Below are 14049 nucleotides of genomic sequence, written 5' to 3' on the forward strand. Positions count from 1 at the left end.
GGCAGCAGGATGCTTTCAATTAGGGCTGAAACACCGGACTGTTGGACCGTTGAGTCCTGCACATGTATTTTGGGCCTTTCCTTTGCACTTTTTTTATGATCAACACTTTATTTGGTTGTTAAACAGACATAACAACCTTTAACAATGGGCAATTGTAGAGACAGAGAAAAGAACTTAAATCATACATTTAAAAAAAAAAAAAAAAAAAATATATATATATATATATATAGGGGTTCAGGGCCATAGCAATGTGAAGCTTATTCAATGTGTTAGGAAATACAGATAAATTGCAAATAAAAGGGCTGCTACCTGATTGTGAGAGATTTCAACGGCCTTTAATGTGACTAAGGTATCTGTTCCATTTCAGACTATATCTATCTACCTGATTATTAATCCTAAAAGACAATTTCTCATAAACTGCTACAATTCCAAGATGAGAGAACCATACATGTGCTGGAGGTAAATTAATAGATTTCCACTCTTTAACAATCATCTTCCTACCCAACATAATTGCTGTGTGAATCCAGTCGGGAGGTTGCTTAGCGGCGATGGATCCCCCAAAACATATAGCCTAGGTGTGTAAGGAATATCTTGGCCTATGATATGTCTTATATTTTGCCTTTCCTTTGCACTTTAATCTTTTTCTTTGGAGATTTATCGGGTTAATCTACAGTTAAAACTGGATACACATCTGGATCTGCTTCTTCGTCCCATATGGTGCATAGCGTGCTTCTTCTGATGTGCGGAGAGGTGCTCACATGTTCTCGAAAGATGTTAGATGACATACAGCTATAGTCAGGCCATAGGGAGCTGAGCGATGACCTTTTATACCTTTAAACCGGAGGGGGTTTTGAGAGGAGGGCGGATGCATTCAGGGCACACACCTGTGTTGATGTCAGTCCGCTCCAGTGGCACTTCACGACAGGTCAGGGGTTGTAAGTCATCATTTTATTTATGTTTTAATTTTCATACACAAAGGCCTATTTGTATTCATTTCTCTCATTTACGGCACCAAAAGACACTTTTTTTAAGGAAGTAAAGGAAGAATGCACACTGAAAAGATTTTGAAAAGATTTTACCTTTATTAATTTGTTATGTTGTACTTTCATTATACTCTAGTCCATAACCCTAGTTATGTCCATTTTAAGTATCTTTGTTGATTATAACAAGCTTTTAGCACAGCTGTCTTTACTCCACTCAACGTTTTATTTTAGCTTGCTGCTGTGTTGTTTACTTATAGGGGTATTTCTGCCAAAGCTATTATCTGGCTTCACACGGCCCATTTTGGATAGGACTATTTTTGTCGGCCACTTGGACTTTTACATCTTTCGGAGATATTCCCCATTAGCACACAACAAGGTAAATCAGATACAGCTCCTCTCCAATGACACATGCCTATGTAGGTGCCACTGGGATTGGCATATCCTAGCATTTCAATGAATTTGTCGAACCATTTAACAAGTTTAGTGAGTTCATCCTCTCCGTTCTGAGATGTTTCGAAAACCTTTTTGTCAGTAAAGCCTGTTTTTAAAATATTTTTAAAAACATGTTGAGTTTTTACTTTTTTATTGCTTATTTCATAATTCTTTTTGTCTTTTTTCTTGCTGAATCCTATTGCTTTTGCTGCTGCAACACCCTAATTTCCCTAAGGGGATCAATAAAGCTTCATCATATTTTGTCTTGATCCTGTGTTCCACTACAGTGTAGTTGTAGTGGTAAGATCCTCTCGTTTTTGAGAGGATCTTGAAATGAGGATTTTTTTTTCAAAAACTCATCACTTCCTGTGTACCAGAGGATTTTTTTTCCAGGAAAGAGCTACCAGACACCAACAGCAAATGTTAAAGCTTTCATGAAGTGGCTATAGGCTGAATCACTATTATGTTACATCAGTCAAACGGACATTTACTTGGATGAAAATGTCACCAATTATCACTCTGAGCCTCCCCACCTCACCTTCAGCAACTCGGGGGCCTGCTTCTTCAGCTTCTCCATCTTCCACTCGTTCTCGCAGGGGTTGAGCGAGGACGGGGGGGCCGTGCACGAGCACTTGCAGTCGGACCCGGAGCTGACCGTCTCCACCGTGTAGAAGTCCTCCACGCGGACGGCGCCGCTCCGCAGCCGCAGGCAGGCGTCCTTGCTGAGAGGCCGCATGATGCACTTGCAGCGGCAGTCCGAGCCCTCCGACGTCATCCGAACGGGCTCGGTCTCCCCGAAGATCTGAAAGAGAGAGAGAGAGAGAGAGAGAGAGAGGGCGGAATATTACATTTCCAGATCATCAAGAAGCTGAATCACTTTTCCCACCCTCGTTTTCCCAGCCGGTCCGGGCATCGATCCATAAGCCGAAAGGTCATTTGACTTATGTATTTTAAATTGCATCCATTACAGAATACAAATGTCGGCTCTCAATAAGCATCATTGCACCGGAAAATGGCCAACTGCAATCATGTTGTCGATTCAGGCTTGACTTTGGTTATGTACTTTATGATTTTTTCTTTAAATTAAAACAATCTGGTTCAAACTCTGCACTGTATGGGAAAGATCATATGCAACAATGTCCTCAAAGTACCTCAATAGCATTTTCAATGAGCAACTTCTTACTCATGTAGATTTAACACCAGTAGTTTTACTTCGACTTCAGTTCAGTTTCAGCAAAGCAACTGTGCTTCTGCTTAAGTACGACATTTATCTTCTCTCTCTGCCCCTGGCAGCATCTGCGGCCTACAAATCAAGTTGCACATTGGCAAACATTTTCATTTTATTAAATCTGAAACACATTCTGACCATTATCATCTCATTTTTCAACATTAAATTATTATTTTTTTTAATGCTGATAGCTAAATTATGTAGAAAAACCTGCATTCACATGTATTGCATTGTTGTATCACGCTTCAAGATTAGCAAAATTATTTTTTACAGTGCCATCGCTAGAAAGATTTGTGGCTCAGAAATAAACAGAATTCTGCACAGCTTCTGTTAGAATTAGTTGTCATTGAACTTACTTACTTACATTGTATCGTGTTTGCATTGAATCGTGAACCTCATATTGCGTATGGAATCGTATTGTGAGATAAGCATATCGTCCCATCCCTAAAACATACAGGTACCAGATACTGGTACCTCCCCAAATTTATGGGAGATACCAGTATCTGCAATGCTATACTATACACTTATATATACTATATACGTTTTGTGTGTTAAATGCCACTAACAGACAGGCTCTTCATTAACGCAGGTGAAGTATCTCAGATATGCATAATGTGGAAATGTTTCTTCAGGCATACAGCCAGAGAATTTAACCCATCTGACCTGGTGATCAATGTCCAGGATTGGCCTTCATATTTATCCAACCCCATGAAACCTAGCAGCTTATGAAGATATATGCTGATCTGGGCCGTCCTTCCCCTGGCAGTGAAGTCTGAGTCTGCCGAGAGTCATTCCAGTCGCCCGTTCCATTAGTCTAACCCCCGGTGGACTTCAATGAATAATAAATCCGTTTTTTAGGAGGGGGAAACAAAAGCAAGGGAAGGAAAGAGATCTTGAAAAATAACCGCATGCTTCCCCTCTTTTGAATGTTAGTCGTTGTGACTCAGATGAAAGCCAAAAACTCATGCAAACTCCCCATCGCCAGCTGGGCTTGGATGGCTGCATGCCCCATGTAAGAGGAGAGAGCTTTGGCAGGCCATAGTCATAGGTTATTTAATAACCGGTACCTATATGAGACAAGCACACACTGGCATACATAAGCCGATAGTATTGACAGCTACACAGATTTACTGCTTTACTGATGAAATGTTCAGGTGGTGATGGTGAGTTGGCAGACCTCGTTCCACTGAAAGCTCTGAGTATTCCTCCACTACATCTGTCAAGACCCATCTTCCTATTAGACATTCATTCACTGGATGGGTGGGTCTGTTGTTAAAGAGACCGTCCTGTAGCTGAAAGGTCACAGGTTTGATCCAGGTTAGATTTGCAACAACCAGGGGTCCCTTCGAACGGCTCCTTTCCTGCTCCGTCGCTGTAAGCTGGTCTAGATAAGAGTCTTGGCTCCCAGGAAACATTTTGATGTTGAAAAGATGTTGATACGACAGCCTGAACCAACGTTGAAAACACAGAACCAAAACTAGCACTCGGACTCGGAGAGCGCAGACCTCCGCCAAGGTTCGTGCTATTATTGCCTGTTCGTGTGTCGGATCCGGATCCGCTCCAAAATTTAATGGGTTCTTCCTTGACCCTTCCACGAAGTTTCATGAAAATCGGGCCAGTAATTTTTCCGTAATCCTGCTAACAGACAGACAGACAGACAGACAGACAGACAGAACCTCCTTGGCAGAGGTAATGAAAGTAATGAAAGTTGAACGTCCGGAATTGTCCATAGATGCTACCTGCATTGTTTTGTGAAATCAGGACCTATATCTAGTTCAAAAAAGCTTCTAAAACTAGTTTTATATTACTTTTTACCATCCTGTAATGTCATATTGTGAAAAATCTTGAACTCGTGGGTTGATGTTGAACTTAGCAACCTCCGGCACGTCGCCATCTGTCAAATGATTGCTTGGCTAAGTGTCTAAATTGTGGCTATGTTGGTTATTGCTGTGCTTAGTCCGTTTCTCTGCCCGCCTCTCCTATGTTCGGTCCATGGGATGCACTTTACTGATGCTGAGCTCATCTCCCTCACCTTTCAGGCTTGGCTCTCAGATCCTGTGTCGGAGGGGGTTTAGGCTGTCATCTCTCCCCGCTGAGATTTAGGGATCTCTATAAACCCCAGGGCCCACATGTGGTACCACTTACGGCAGTAGAAGAATGCAGCATCACAGAGATTCTTCATTAAAGAAATCTGCCTGACTCTGTCCTATCGCTTTGAAACGTGGCTTTCTCTGAGCCTGTCCAATGCCACGTTGTAGCTTGATAGGGGCATGTCTCAACTGGACATTGTTTTGGTCCAGTCCTGCACTAAATCTGACTGAAACTAGGAAGTAGTATTTAAAGAAATATGGAGAATCCATTTGTAGAGACTGAGGTCCAGGTATAATATTGCGTTGCGAGGGCAATCTGCGCATTTTGTGCACCTTGCTTGAGCTAAGAGCGTACAGTTTTCGTCTTGTTCACAAAGAAATGTACGCAAAATAAAGTTCCTCAATCCCTCAGAAAGAGCACTGGGCAAGCTAATACGTCCTTCATCACCAATTGCAAGTGCAAATTGCTCCAGTTGTAAGACTAATCCACCAAAGCTGGCACCTTTGCACCCTAAAGTCCCCGTATAATTGGAGCGTTCTCTGATTTGATCTGCTCTATGAACTTCAGAGCATGGTGGTGGACCCTCCCGGTCTGTCTGATGGTCTTGTCTGGCCCATGTATGTAAAACACAAGATCAGTCTTTAAATGATGATTCTGAATGGCCAACGTCTTTGAGCAAAATCTTAATGGTGCCTTTCAAAAGATCTTATATGCGCTTTCACGCTTCAACTACGTTTACAATGTAGTTTCTTCTTCTGGAGTTTTTTCAATAATTTCTCTCAAATTGTGAGACATTATCTGAAACAAAGTGATCAGTCCTAAATTCAAGATGTTGTGAGTGGATCTGAGAAAATTCTTGAAACAATGGAAACTTTCTCACCCTATTGACTTGTTTTTGCTTGTTTTAAGAATATACAGAAGTTGAAATGCTGATGTCAAGATTAAATGACATGTTAAACGCACAGTATGTAATTTCTGCCGCCAGGGGTCTCTCAATCAAAACAATAACAAAAGATGTAGTTTGATGACGTCGTGAAGTAGTGTGGGATCATGGGTGTTTTCTTACGGGGACAGCTTTGGCGACAGAACGCGCAGCAAATGGGAATGAATAATCGTGATCCGTCACGAGTGAGCGATAAAAACAATAGAATGAAAAAAACAACAGAGCGGCTAGAGTGGCTAGCCAGCTAGTTGGCCGACTTCCTTCCTCACTCTCTGACGTATCATCTGGTGTTTCCCGTGTTTCCCCGGAAGTTAGGGGGTAAAGGGGATATGACGCCATTGACAGGCGACCAAATGAAACGCACTGTTACCTTGAATAAAATTACGGATTTCTCTGGGTTTGAACATTGTTGGAAACATTTGGTAGTACACATGTACACAACTAAAAAAAATATATAACATAGGTCTAGTCGTTTTTAGATATTTTAATGCGGAAATGTTACATATTATACCTTTAAGATGGATGTTTTTTTTGGAAGTGCAGCACCAGGCTTGGGGAGGTAAAGGGAGAGGAGTGGTGGAGGTGGTGGTGGTGGAGAGCTCATTAGTGAAGGAATGCAGGTTGAGTGACAGGGGTGGGGGGAGTGGGGGATGGGGGGTCGGGGGGTGCTTTACCCACCATTACTGCAGACGCACTGGGAGGGGTCTGATTATGGGGCAGGACTCCTGCGTGCAGGGCCGGGCCGATCCTGACCCATGTCAAGCGAAAAGGCAGCGGGTTGACAAATGCTACAGCCACATGAAAACAGAGTGGATTAGCAGATTAAACGTCTCTAGGAGAGGTTATGCCTGCGGCCTTGCTGCGCTGTATTGTTCAACCCCAGCCACAGCCGGCCAAACCCCGACTGCTCCATAGCAACATCAGCTTAAGATGCTTTAAGTCCCTCAGGATGGAGAAGTCTGAGAATTTCCAGCCAGATTTAGTGTGGTGCCTCCGCCATACTTTGTCTGTCTTTGTTGTGTTTAGCCAACAAGGACTAGACCATTACCTCGTACGCTTTTCTGCTGGAGCAAGATGTGCCATCATCCGTTCTCATTATGAAAACTCTAAATCATTCTGGCGATGAGAAAAACCGGAGTCTTCTGTCGACTCACACAGCATGACCTACCAGCATGAGAACAGGCAACACAACTCCCGAGCGCTAATAACGAAGAGTGCGGGGCATTTAGCGCATGCTTTGAGTTTTGAGTCTTTGGCTTTGACCTCTCAAGTGCAGTCAAGTTTCAGGTCAACAAGAACAGGACTCACACACAAACTCGTGTCTGGAAAACAGGAGGAAGGGGCCTAGCGCACACTGCAGAAAGCTCCATTAGATCGATCGCTGAAACACTCTGACACTGATGAAGGGAAACTCCACTACTGCTAAAAACACAAGACGTGTTACACAATGGCCGGTGCATTTTAAAGCCCTTGTTAGCTTTAGCGATTCATTAAGTGTTTCAGTAGCGCTAGCCTGTTGTATCTGCAGCCTTGGTTCATATAAACAAGGAAATCCTCTCCTTTTTAGTGTTTTGTCAGCTGGTAATTACTGGGACAGCTGTATGGCGAAAGAGCAATTGTGACAGCTTTGACAAATCAGGTATCCTTTGGCAAAGCTCAAATATTCAGACGTGTTCCAACCTTTCCACTGCATGGTAAAGCACAAAATTTAGTGCTATAATTCCTGTTATGACACGCATGAAATTTGACCTCCCACTTTTTGAAATGTTTTATACGCAAATTGCAGCACGAATACCAACCCATGTTCAGCCTAAACCCATCAAGCTTATGATTTTAGGATGGGACTAGCTCTTTAAATTCTCCAGTCAAAGCTCTCCAGACCAAAATTGGGGTCCAGTTTCCGGTCCAGAGAGTCCGCCTGATTCTTAATCTAATTAGCGGTGCTTATGATAAACAGTCTTACTGTGCCACTGCAAAGATTAACCTGGAGTACAAAGGGGGGAAATCTAAGCCTTCGGTCTGGAGATGAACCATGAGATCGGTGGCTCAGACCCCGAGCAAAAACACTGACATTAGCGCCGGGATGTTAATTAGCCGAACACAAAGTGTATTAAGCACTCGCTGCTTTTGGGGGTACACATCTACATTCCTACTGGGTCTGTTTATGTGTCCAGATACTCTCTGAACTGTTCAGTTGTCATCACAGCACATCATGAGACAAAGAAGAGAGAGAGAGAACAAGGAGAGAGAAAGAGAGTAGAGAGATGGATGCACACTAGGGTTAGACCGATATATATATTGGCCGATACTGGCCTTTCATTAAATATGGGATATCGGCCAGTCAGTCGTCCACCTCTGATCTGATGGAGGTTCCTCGCTGACCACAGCTACAGAAAAACAGTCTGTAAAACCTGACATGAAATTTGATTTTCTTTGCACGTTTTATTTCATTCCGACACCATTGAATAGGTGTGGTGGAGCGTTTTAGTGTCTCATGATGGGATTAAATGCTGTTTCAGAGGCTTTTCCACCCTGACAAGAATACAATGGGGTAAACACTGAACATCTGCAATATGTGGCATTTGAATATCGGCGCAAAATATCAGCTATCTGCAACGTCTGCCTAAAAATATCGGCATCAGCCTTCAAAAACCCATATCAGCAAAACCCTAATGCGCATACCTACAGCACAGATTCAAGCTGTCAATCAAGCACCCTTAATAAAACCCATACAATAATACATTCACAGCCACAAACAGCTACCTCCCTAATTATTAGTGTGTGTCTGGTGACCTCAGCCATGAATGGAATGACAGATGTAGCCAATACTTTCTCCCCAGATGATCTTGTTGTACAACAGATGTTCGAAGGAGATGCTGGGCTGGCGGGGCCTCATCGTGGATCATTGAGTGATATTTCACGCGAATACAATTGACCAATTGCCCAGTCCTGTTATTTTAATACTTGGAGGGGCACGCAATAGGTAATTATACTATAAATAAGGCATATTCTGAAAGCTTGCCATGATAATAACATATACTTCCTATAGAGCAGTGATTCTCAACCTTTTTCATATCAAGGACCCCTAATTTATTCCACATTAGGGCCACGGACCCCCATTTTGATGAGATTTCATCTCTCTGACCCAAATCTGGCAACAATGGCTCTGAACAGCTTACTTCTTGCATAAATGTACAACTTGTTGAATAGACATGGTTAATGTCTGTGCTATTTTTGACTGGAAACTGATCATTTTGTGCTGATATGAGCTTGTTAGCTAGCTAGACATAGTATATGGTCAGCTAACCATCACTGTCTTATGAACACATCTGATTAGCAAGCTAACGTAACTAATAGAAGCTAGCATTAGTAGTGGCTACTAGTCGCATATTAACATGAACATTAGCCTGCTGGCTAGTAGTAGAGTAGAGACAAAAGACAAGACAGTTTACTGTGTCCTAAATTTGGAATGATAAACTCATCTACACCCACACCATGACCACTGTTTTTAGATAGTCTTCATCATCATAACTCCATTTTTTGGTGCATGTTATGAACCTGTCCGTTCTATTATTTAGTTCAGTGATTCTCAACCTTTTTCATATCAAGGACCCCTAATTTAGTCCACATCAGAGCCACAGACCCCCATTTGATGAGATTTTGTCTCTTGGACCCAAATCTGAGAATATTTTTATTGTTATGATTTTGTATGATTTTTGGAGTTAAAGTGTCTTAACCCTAACCCTAACCCTAACCCTCAGAATTCCATGACTATCTGTATTGCAGGTAGAGAGATAACAGTGAAACTATGATCAAAACAGTCATTCTTCTACATTCTCTAACTGTGTTAACTTGTAAATTAAATAACAGTGAAGTTTAACAATTCATCTGTTTGCTGGGGACCCCCTGGAACCCCCTCAAGGACCCCTGGCAGTCCCCGGACCCCATGTTGAGAAACACTGGCTTAGTTTCCCTCACTTCCAACATCTTGAAGCCTTGTTTTATCCACAAACAGGGAGGCTCAGCTTTCTGTAGACTGATATTCTTGTTGATTCATCAAGTCCTATATGACATTCCCAGTTAGATGAAGTCTTCTCAACATATCATGGCATAACAAATGCCGTTTGATGGATGTTTTGGAAACACTTTACTTGTCGTGGCATTATTATATGTGCATTGTAAGCACATTTATGGAAGCGAAAGTGTTATTGACATTTTATCCAAAGTGCCAGTACCCATACATCTTTAACCTGGGTGGCCATAGTGGCAAATCTCTAACCCTAAGAGTCAGTCTAAGTGCCAGATCAATACCGCTGTCTCCTTCATTTCACAGGCAGACAGAGCATCCCGGTCCGCTTTCTCCATCTCCCTGGCCTCCAGTCGACCTCGCGGCGGTATTCCTGGGGTTTGTTTACAACCAAAACAGGAGGCAGGTGTAGACGCCGGTTCCCACGCCACCCTGCGGTGCCCTCCGTGCCCTCCTCTGAGCGGCTCTTTGTCTCTCAATAATCCCCAGTGCCACCAGTTTGGCTCGGGAGACCGTGCCCAGGCATCTCCAACAGACGAGACCGGACCTTAGGGGAGCTGTGGCAGACTGTATACTGTTAGGCCATGCCGTGTTGTTGTGAGGAGAGACGTGGTTAACATGCATTGATGTAGAAGGTGGGTTGACTATATGACCTCCGGTTGGTGATCATCATGAGGAAAACAACCACCACTATAAATAAAAATCAATCTTCAGAAATGAGATTTTCAGAAAAGCATTATTTTCTGCTTTTTTCCTCTTAGAAGTCCCTATCCTCATATGACTTACATCAGTTTGATACTGTATACTTGAAGCTAGACTGAGCTGATATTGGCCTTTGGATAAAAATCATACCAGTCAGCCACCTCTGATATGGTGGATATGATGCAGTTTGTTTAGATTACATATTTATTGTAGAATTGATCAGTACTAGACTTGTTGTCTATGGGAAGACCTTAACCTGAAGTGATTCTAATGAGGCATTTCGATTGCACAAATAGGAATGAATATGTTTTATTTTGTGCAAATGTTTAGTGTCCATGATGGTCTAAATGCTGGTTTAGAGGCTTTTCCACCCTGACAATAACAAAAGTCTGGGGGAAACACTGAATACTTGTAATTTTGTGAGATTATGTGAAAACTGTTGAATGTCAGCACAAAAAAACAGCTATTGACAGCTTCAATACCAATATATTGGTATCAGTATCCACCTTCAAAAAACCCATATTGGTCAAACCCTATTGTATACTATAAATGAACCTCATAAGGTTTTGATGAAGGTGTTTAATTGACAGCTGTCTAAACTACTACTACCACTACTACCACTTCCATGACTACTACTACTACTACTACTAGCCTACTACTACTATTGCAACTAGCACTGCAAGTACTGCTACTACTACTACCAGTGGTGGAAGAAGTACTCTGATCCCTTACTTAAGTAAAAGTACCAATACAGCAATGTAAAAATACTCCATTACAAGTAAAAGTCCTGCATGAAAAATCCTACTTAAGTAAAAGTACATAAGTATTAGCAGCAAAATGTAGTTCAAGTATTAAAGTAAAAGTAGTGGTTTGGTCCCTCTGACTGATATTTTATTATATATGACATCATTAGATTATTAATACTGAAGCATCAGTGTGTAAGCAGCATGTTACTGTTGTAGCTGCTGGAGGTGGAGCTAGTTTGAACTACTTTATATACAGTTAGCTAGTTTAGTCCAGTGGTTCCCAACCTAGGGGTCGGGCCCCTCCAAAGGGTCACCAGATAAATCTGAGGGGTCGTGAGATGATTAATGGGAGAGGAAAGAAGAAAAGACAAAGTTCTGATACACAAATCTGTTTTCAGTTTTTGGACTTTTTCTCTAATCTTTGATTTTTGCTGAAATATTGGATCATTTGAACATTTATTGAAATGAAACCATGTGAGGTTTAGAGGGAAAAATCACTACTTGGTGGAGCTGTTAACAACTCATAGACATCTGAAATGTGACCCGACTACACACTGCTTTTTGTAAGACGTCAAAAGCCAAAAAGGTTGGAAACCACTGGTTTCATCTTTAACAATGTGTTGTATTTTAAAAGCTTGTTATATTATCCATTGTGTCAAATCTCCATCTGAAAAGTAACTAAAGCTGTCAAATAAAGGTAGTGGAGTAGAAAGTACAATATTTCCCTCTGAAATGTAGTGGAGTGGAAGTATAAAGTAGCATCAAGTACAAGTATCTCAAAATTGTACTTAAGTACAGTACTTGAGTAAATGTACTTAGTTACTTTCCACCACTGACTACTACTAGTACTCCTATCACTCCCACTACTAATACTACAACTACTTCTACTACTGCTACTGCTGCTACTAGTGTCAGCCTAAAACAGTTGACCCCTGTATCCAGAGCAGACAGTTGTTGGTAGTTATACACCATACTTGGCCCGACATTGGCGTCAGCGCCTCCGGTGTTCATATATACTGTATACATATATTTTATCCTCAGGCGGGGGGGGGGGGGGGGGGGTGCAGTCATCCACCCTGGCCTGTGTGCAGAGCTGGATTAGGCTGTGGGAGAGTGAGGGGGTTACCGGAGTCCAGCAGCTGTACAAACAAGCCCAGCCAGATATTACTGTTACCCCGCTGGGTGCCATCTCTTCCCCCTAGTCTGCCCTGAACTGGCACCAGGCCTCCCCACGCTGGAGCTATCATTACATTAAACCTGTTGTTACTGATGTCACCCAGTCCCAATCCAAAGCCCTCATTGGGGGGGATTAGCTCAAATCGTAAAAGATGACACATAACCTGAAACATCTGCCTACTTTTAGACAGAAAATTTCACGGTCTGGCCCGGGGGGGGAAATGTCGGTTATTGGTCAAGTCACTTATTTGTCTGAGGCAAAGGCACCAATGCAGCATGTGTACAAAGCAGAGGGAAGAGGTGCTGTTCAGTGGAATGGGAGTAGGGGAGTGGGTGGGGGGGGGGGGGGGGGGAATGTTATGAGAGGATCTTTTGGGGATGAAACATTGCCAAGCCTCTAACCACGTTTGGCATACATGATTCACCAGGGAAAACACACTTCAATTCAATACAGCAATAAAACACAATGCACTACAATTTCCCCCCAAAGTAATTAGTAAAGTGCTTAATAATCCTGTCAGTTTATTCTAACAAGGCAGATCATTTAAATTAAACATGTTTTTTTTTTTTTTTTTTTTTTAGGCTTTCTCTTACCTTGCTCTGAGCGGTGCCATCCTTACACAAAACCAGAAGACAAGCGAACAAGTTCGTGTATCTCCACATGTTTTTCTCTCTCTCTCTCTCCTGTTTGAAAATGTCGAAATCCTCCCCAAAAAAAAAAGCACAGCCACTGTATTCAATCCATAAGGTGTGACTTTCGGACAAATGCGCCTACTTTAACTCCATTGCCACCAGTGCAGGAAGGTGTCTCTCTGTGTATGGATGTAAGAGATGAGTGGATGTATGGATGTATGGTCGGATGGATGGATGCTGTAGTGTGCGCCCTGTCCGCGACGCGCACCGTGTCTTGAACTCGGGCGCAGTGTGCGCATCATCTGTCATCCGCTGTCCTCCAACAGAGGGGCGGGGTTTCATCTGAACACACAGTCTTTATTTACTCTGTACAGAGTGGATTTAGGCCAGAGACAACACAGCAGCGGCTTATCCGATTTCCTTTGCAGTCAAAAAAAAGAAAAAAGAAAAATATAATGAAAATTATGTTTCAGGAATAATAATGTCCCATATGATCCTCTCACCCATTCATCTTCTTATGTAAGCCTATCTTTTATTATTATTATTTATGAATATTTCACATTTTCATTATGTTCCCACAGTGGAATGTTTGCACTGGAAACTAAATGTGTAAGTTCAGAACACGGTTCAGAAGTGTTGGGGAAAAAGAGAGCAGCCCGTCAACATGGTCAACACAGTCACTGGAATTTAAAAAGGCCTATATCGCCATCTTGTGGCCGTTTACTGTATTACATTACAACTGCAGCCTGGCTTCCAGCTAATATACAGTCTTTTTTATTTATTTATTTATTTATTTTTTATTTTATTAACAAAGGGATAATATACAAACATTCAGGTAAACAATAGCAGCACACATACCAAATTTAAGGACACAAATGTATATGCTGAACATAGAGGGAAAAATTTGAAAGACAATTACATAAAAATAAGAAACAGTAGTACACATATACACAAATATAAACATATTTAGTCAGAGGTTTCAGGGGGAAAAGTTCCATAATGTTTCAATAGCTTATTACTTTTTTTGTTGTTTACTAGACTGAGTGATTTAAGTAGAGAATTCAGTTCTAAGGTGAGATCTTAGGAAG

The 14049-nt window shown here is 42.0% G+C and overlaps 1 protein-coding gene across 1 annotated transcript in view; it reads right to left on the bottom strand.

Annotated features, from left to right (window-relative positions):
• Positions 1–13176, bottom strand: part of LOC139666231 (olfactomedin-like protein 2A) — a 24626-nt gene extending 11450 nt beyond the window's left edge. The window contains exons 1-2 of the mRNA XM_071545366.1: positions 12923–13176; positions 1954–2217 (exon numbers count right to left, since the gene is read on the bottom strand). Of these exons, the coding sequence (XP_071401467.1) occupies positions 1954–2217; positions 12923–12991 (333 nt within the window). The 5' untranslated portion in view covers positions 12992–13176. The remainder of the gene's footprint in view (positions 1–1953; positions 2218–12922) is intronic.
• Between the last annotated feature and the right edge of the window lie 873 nt (positions 13177–14049).

Source organism: Centroberyx affinis, unplaced genomic scaffold, assembly GCF_046629955.1.
Source record: "Centroberyx affinis isolate AG114_WGS23_722 - 3 ecotype Tasmania unplaced genomic scaffold, CSIRO-AGI_Caff_v1 ptg004890l_1, whole genome shotgun sequence".
Taxonomy (NCBI): Eukaryota; Metazoa; Chordata; class Actinopteri; order Beryciformes; family Berycidae; genus Centroberyx; species Centroberyx affinis.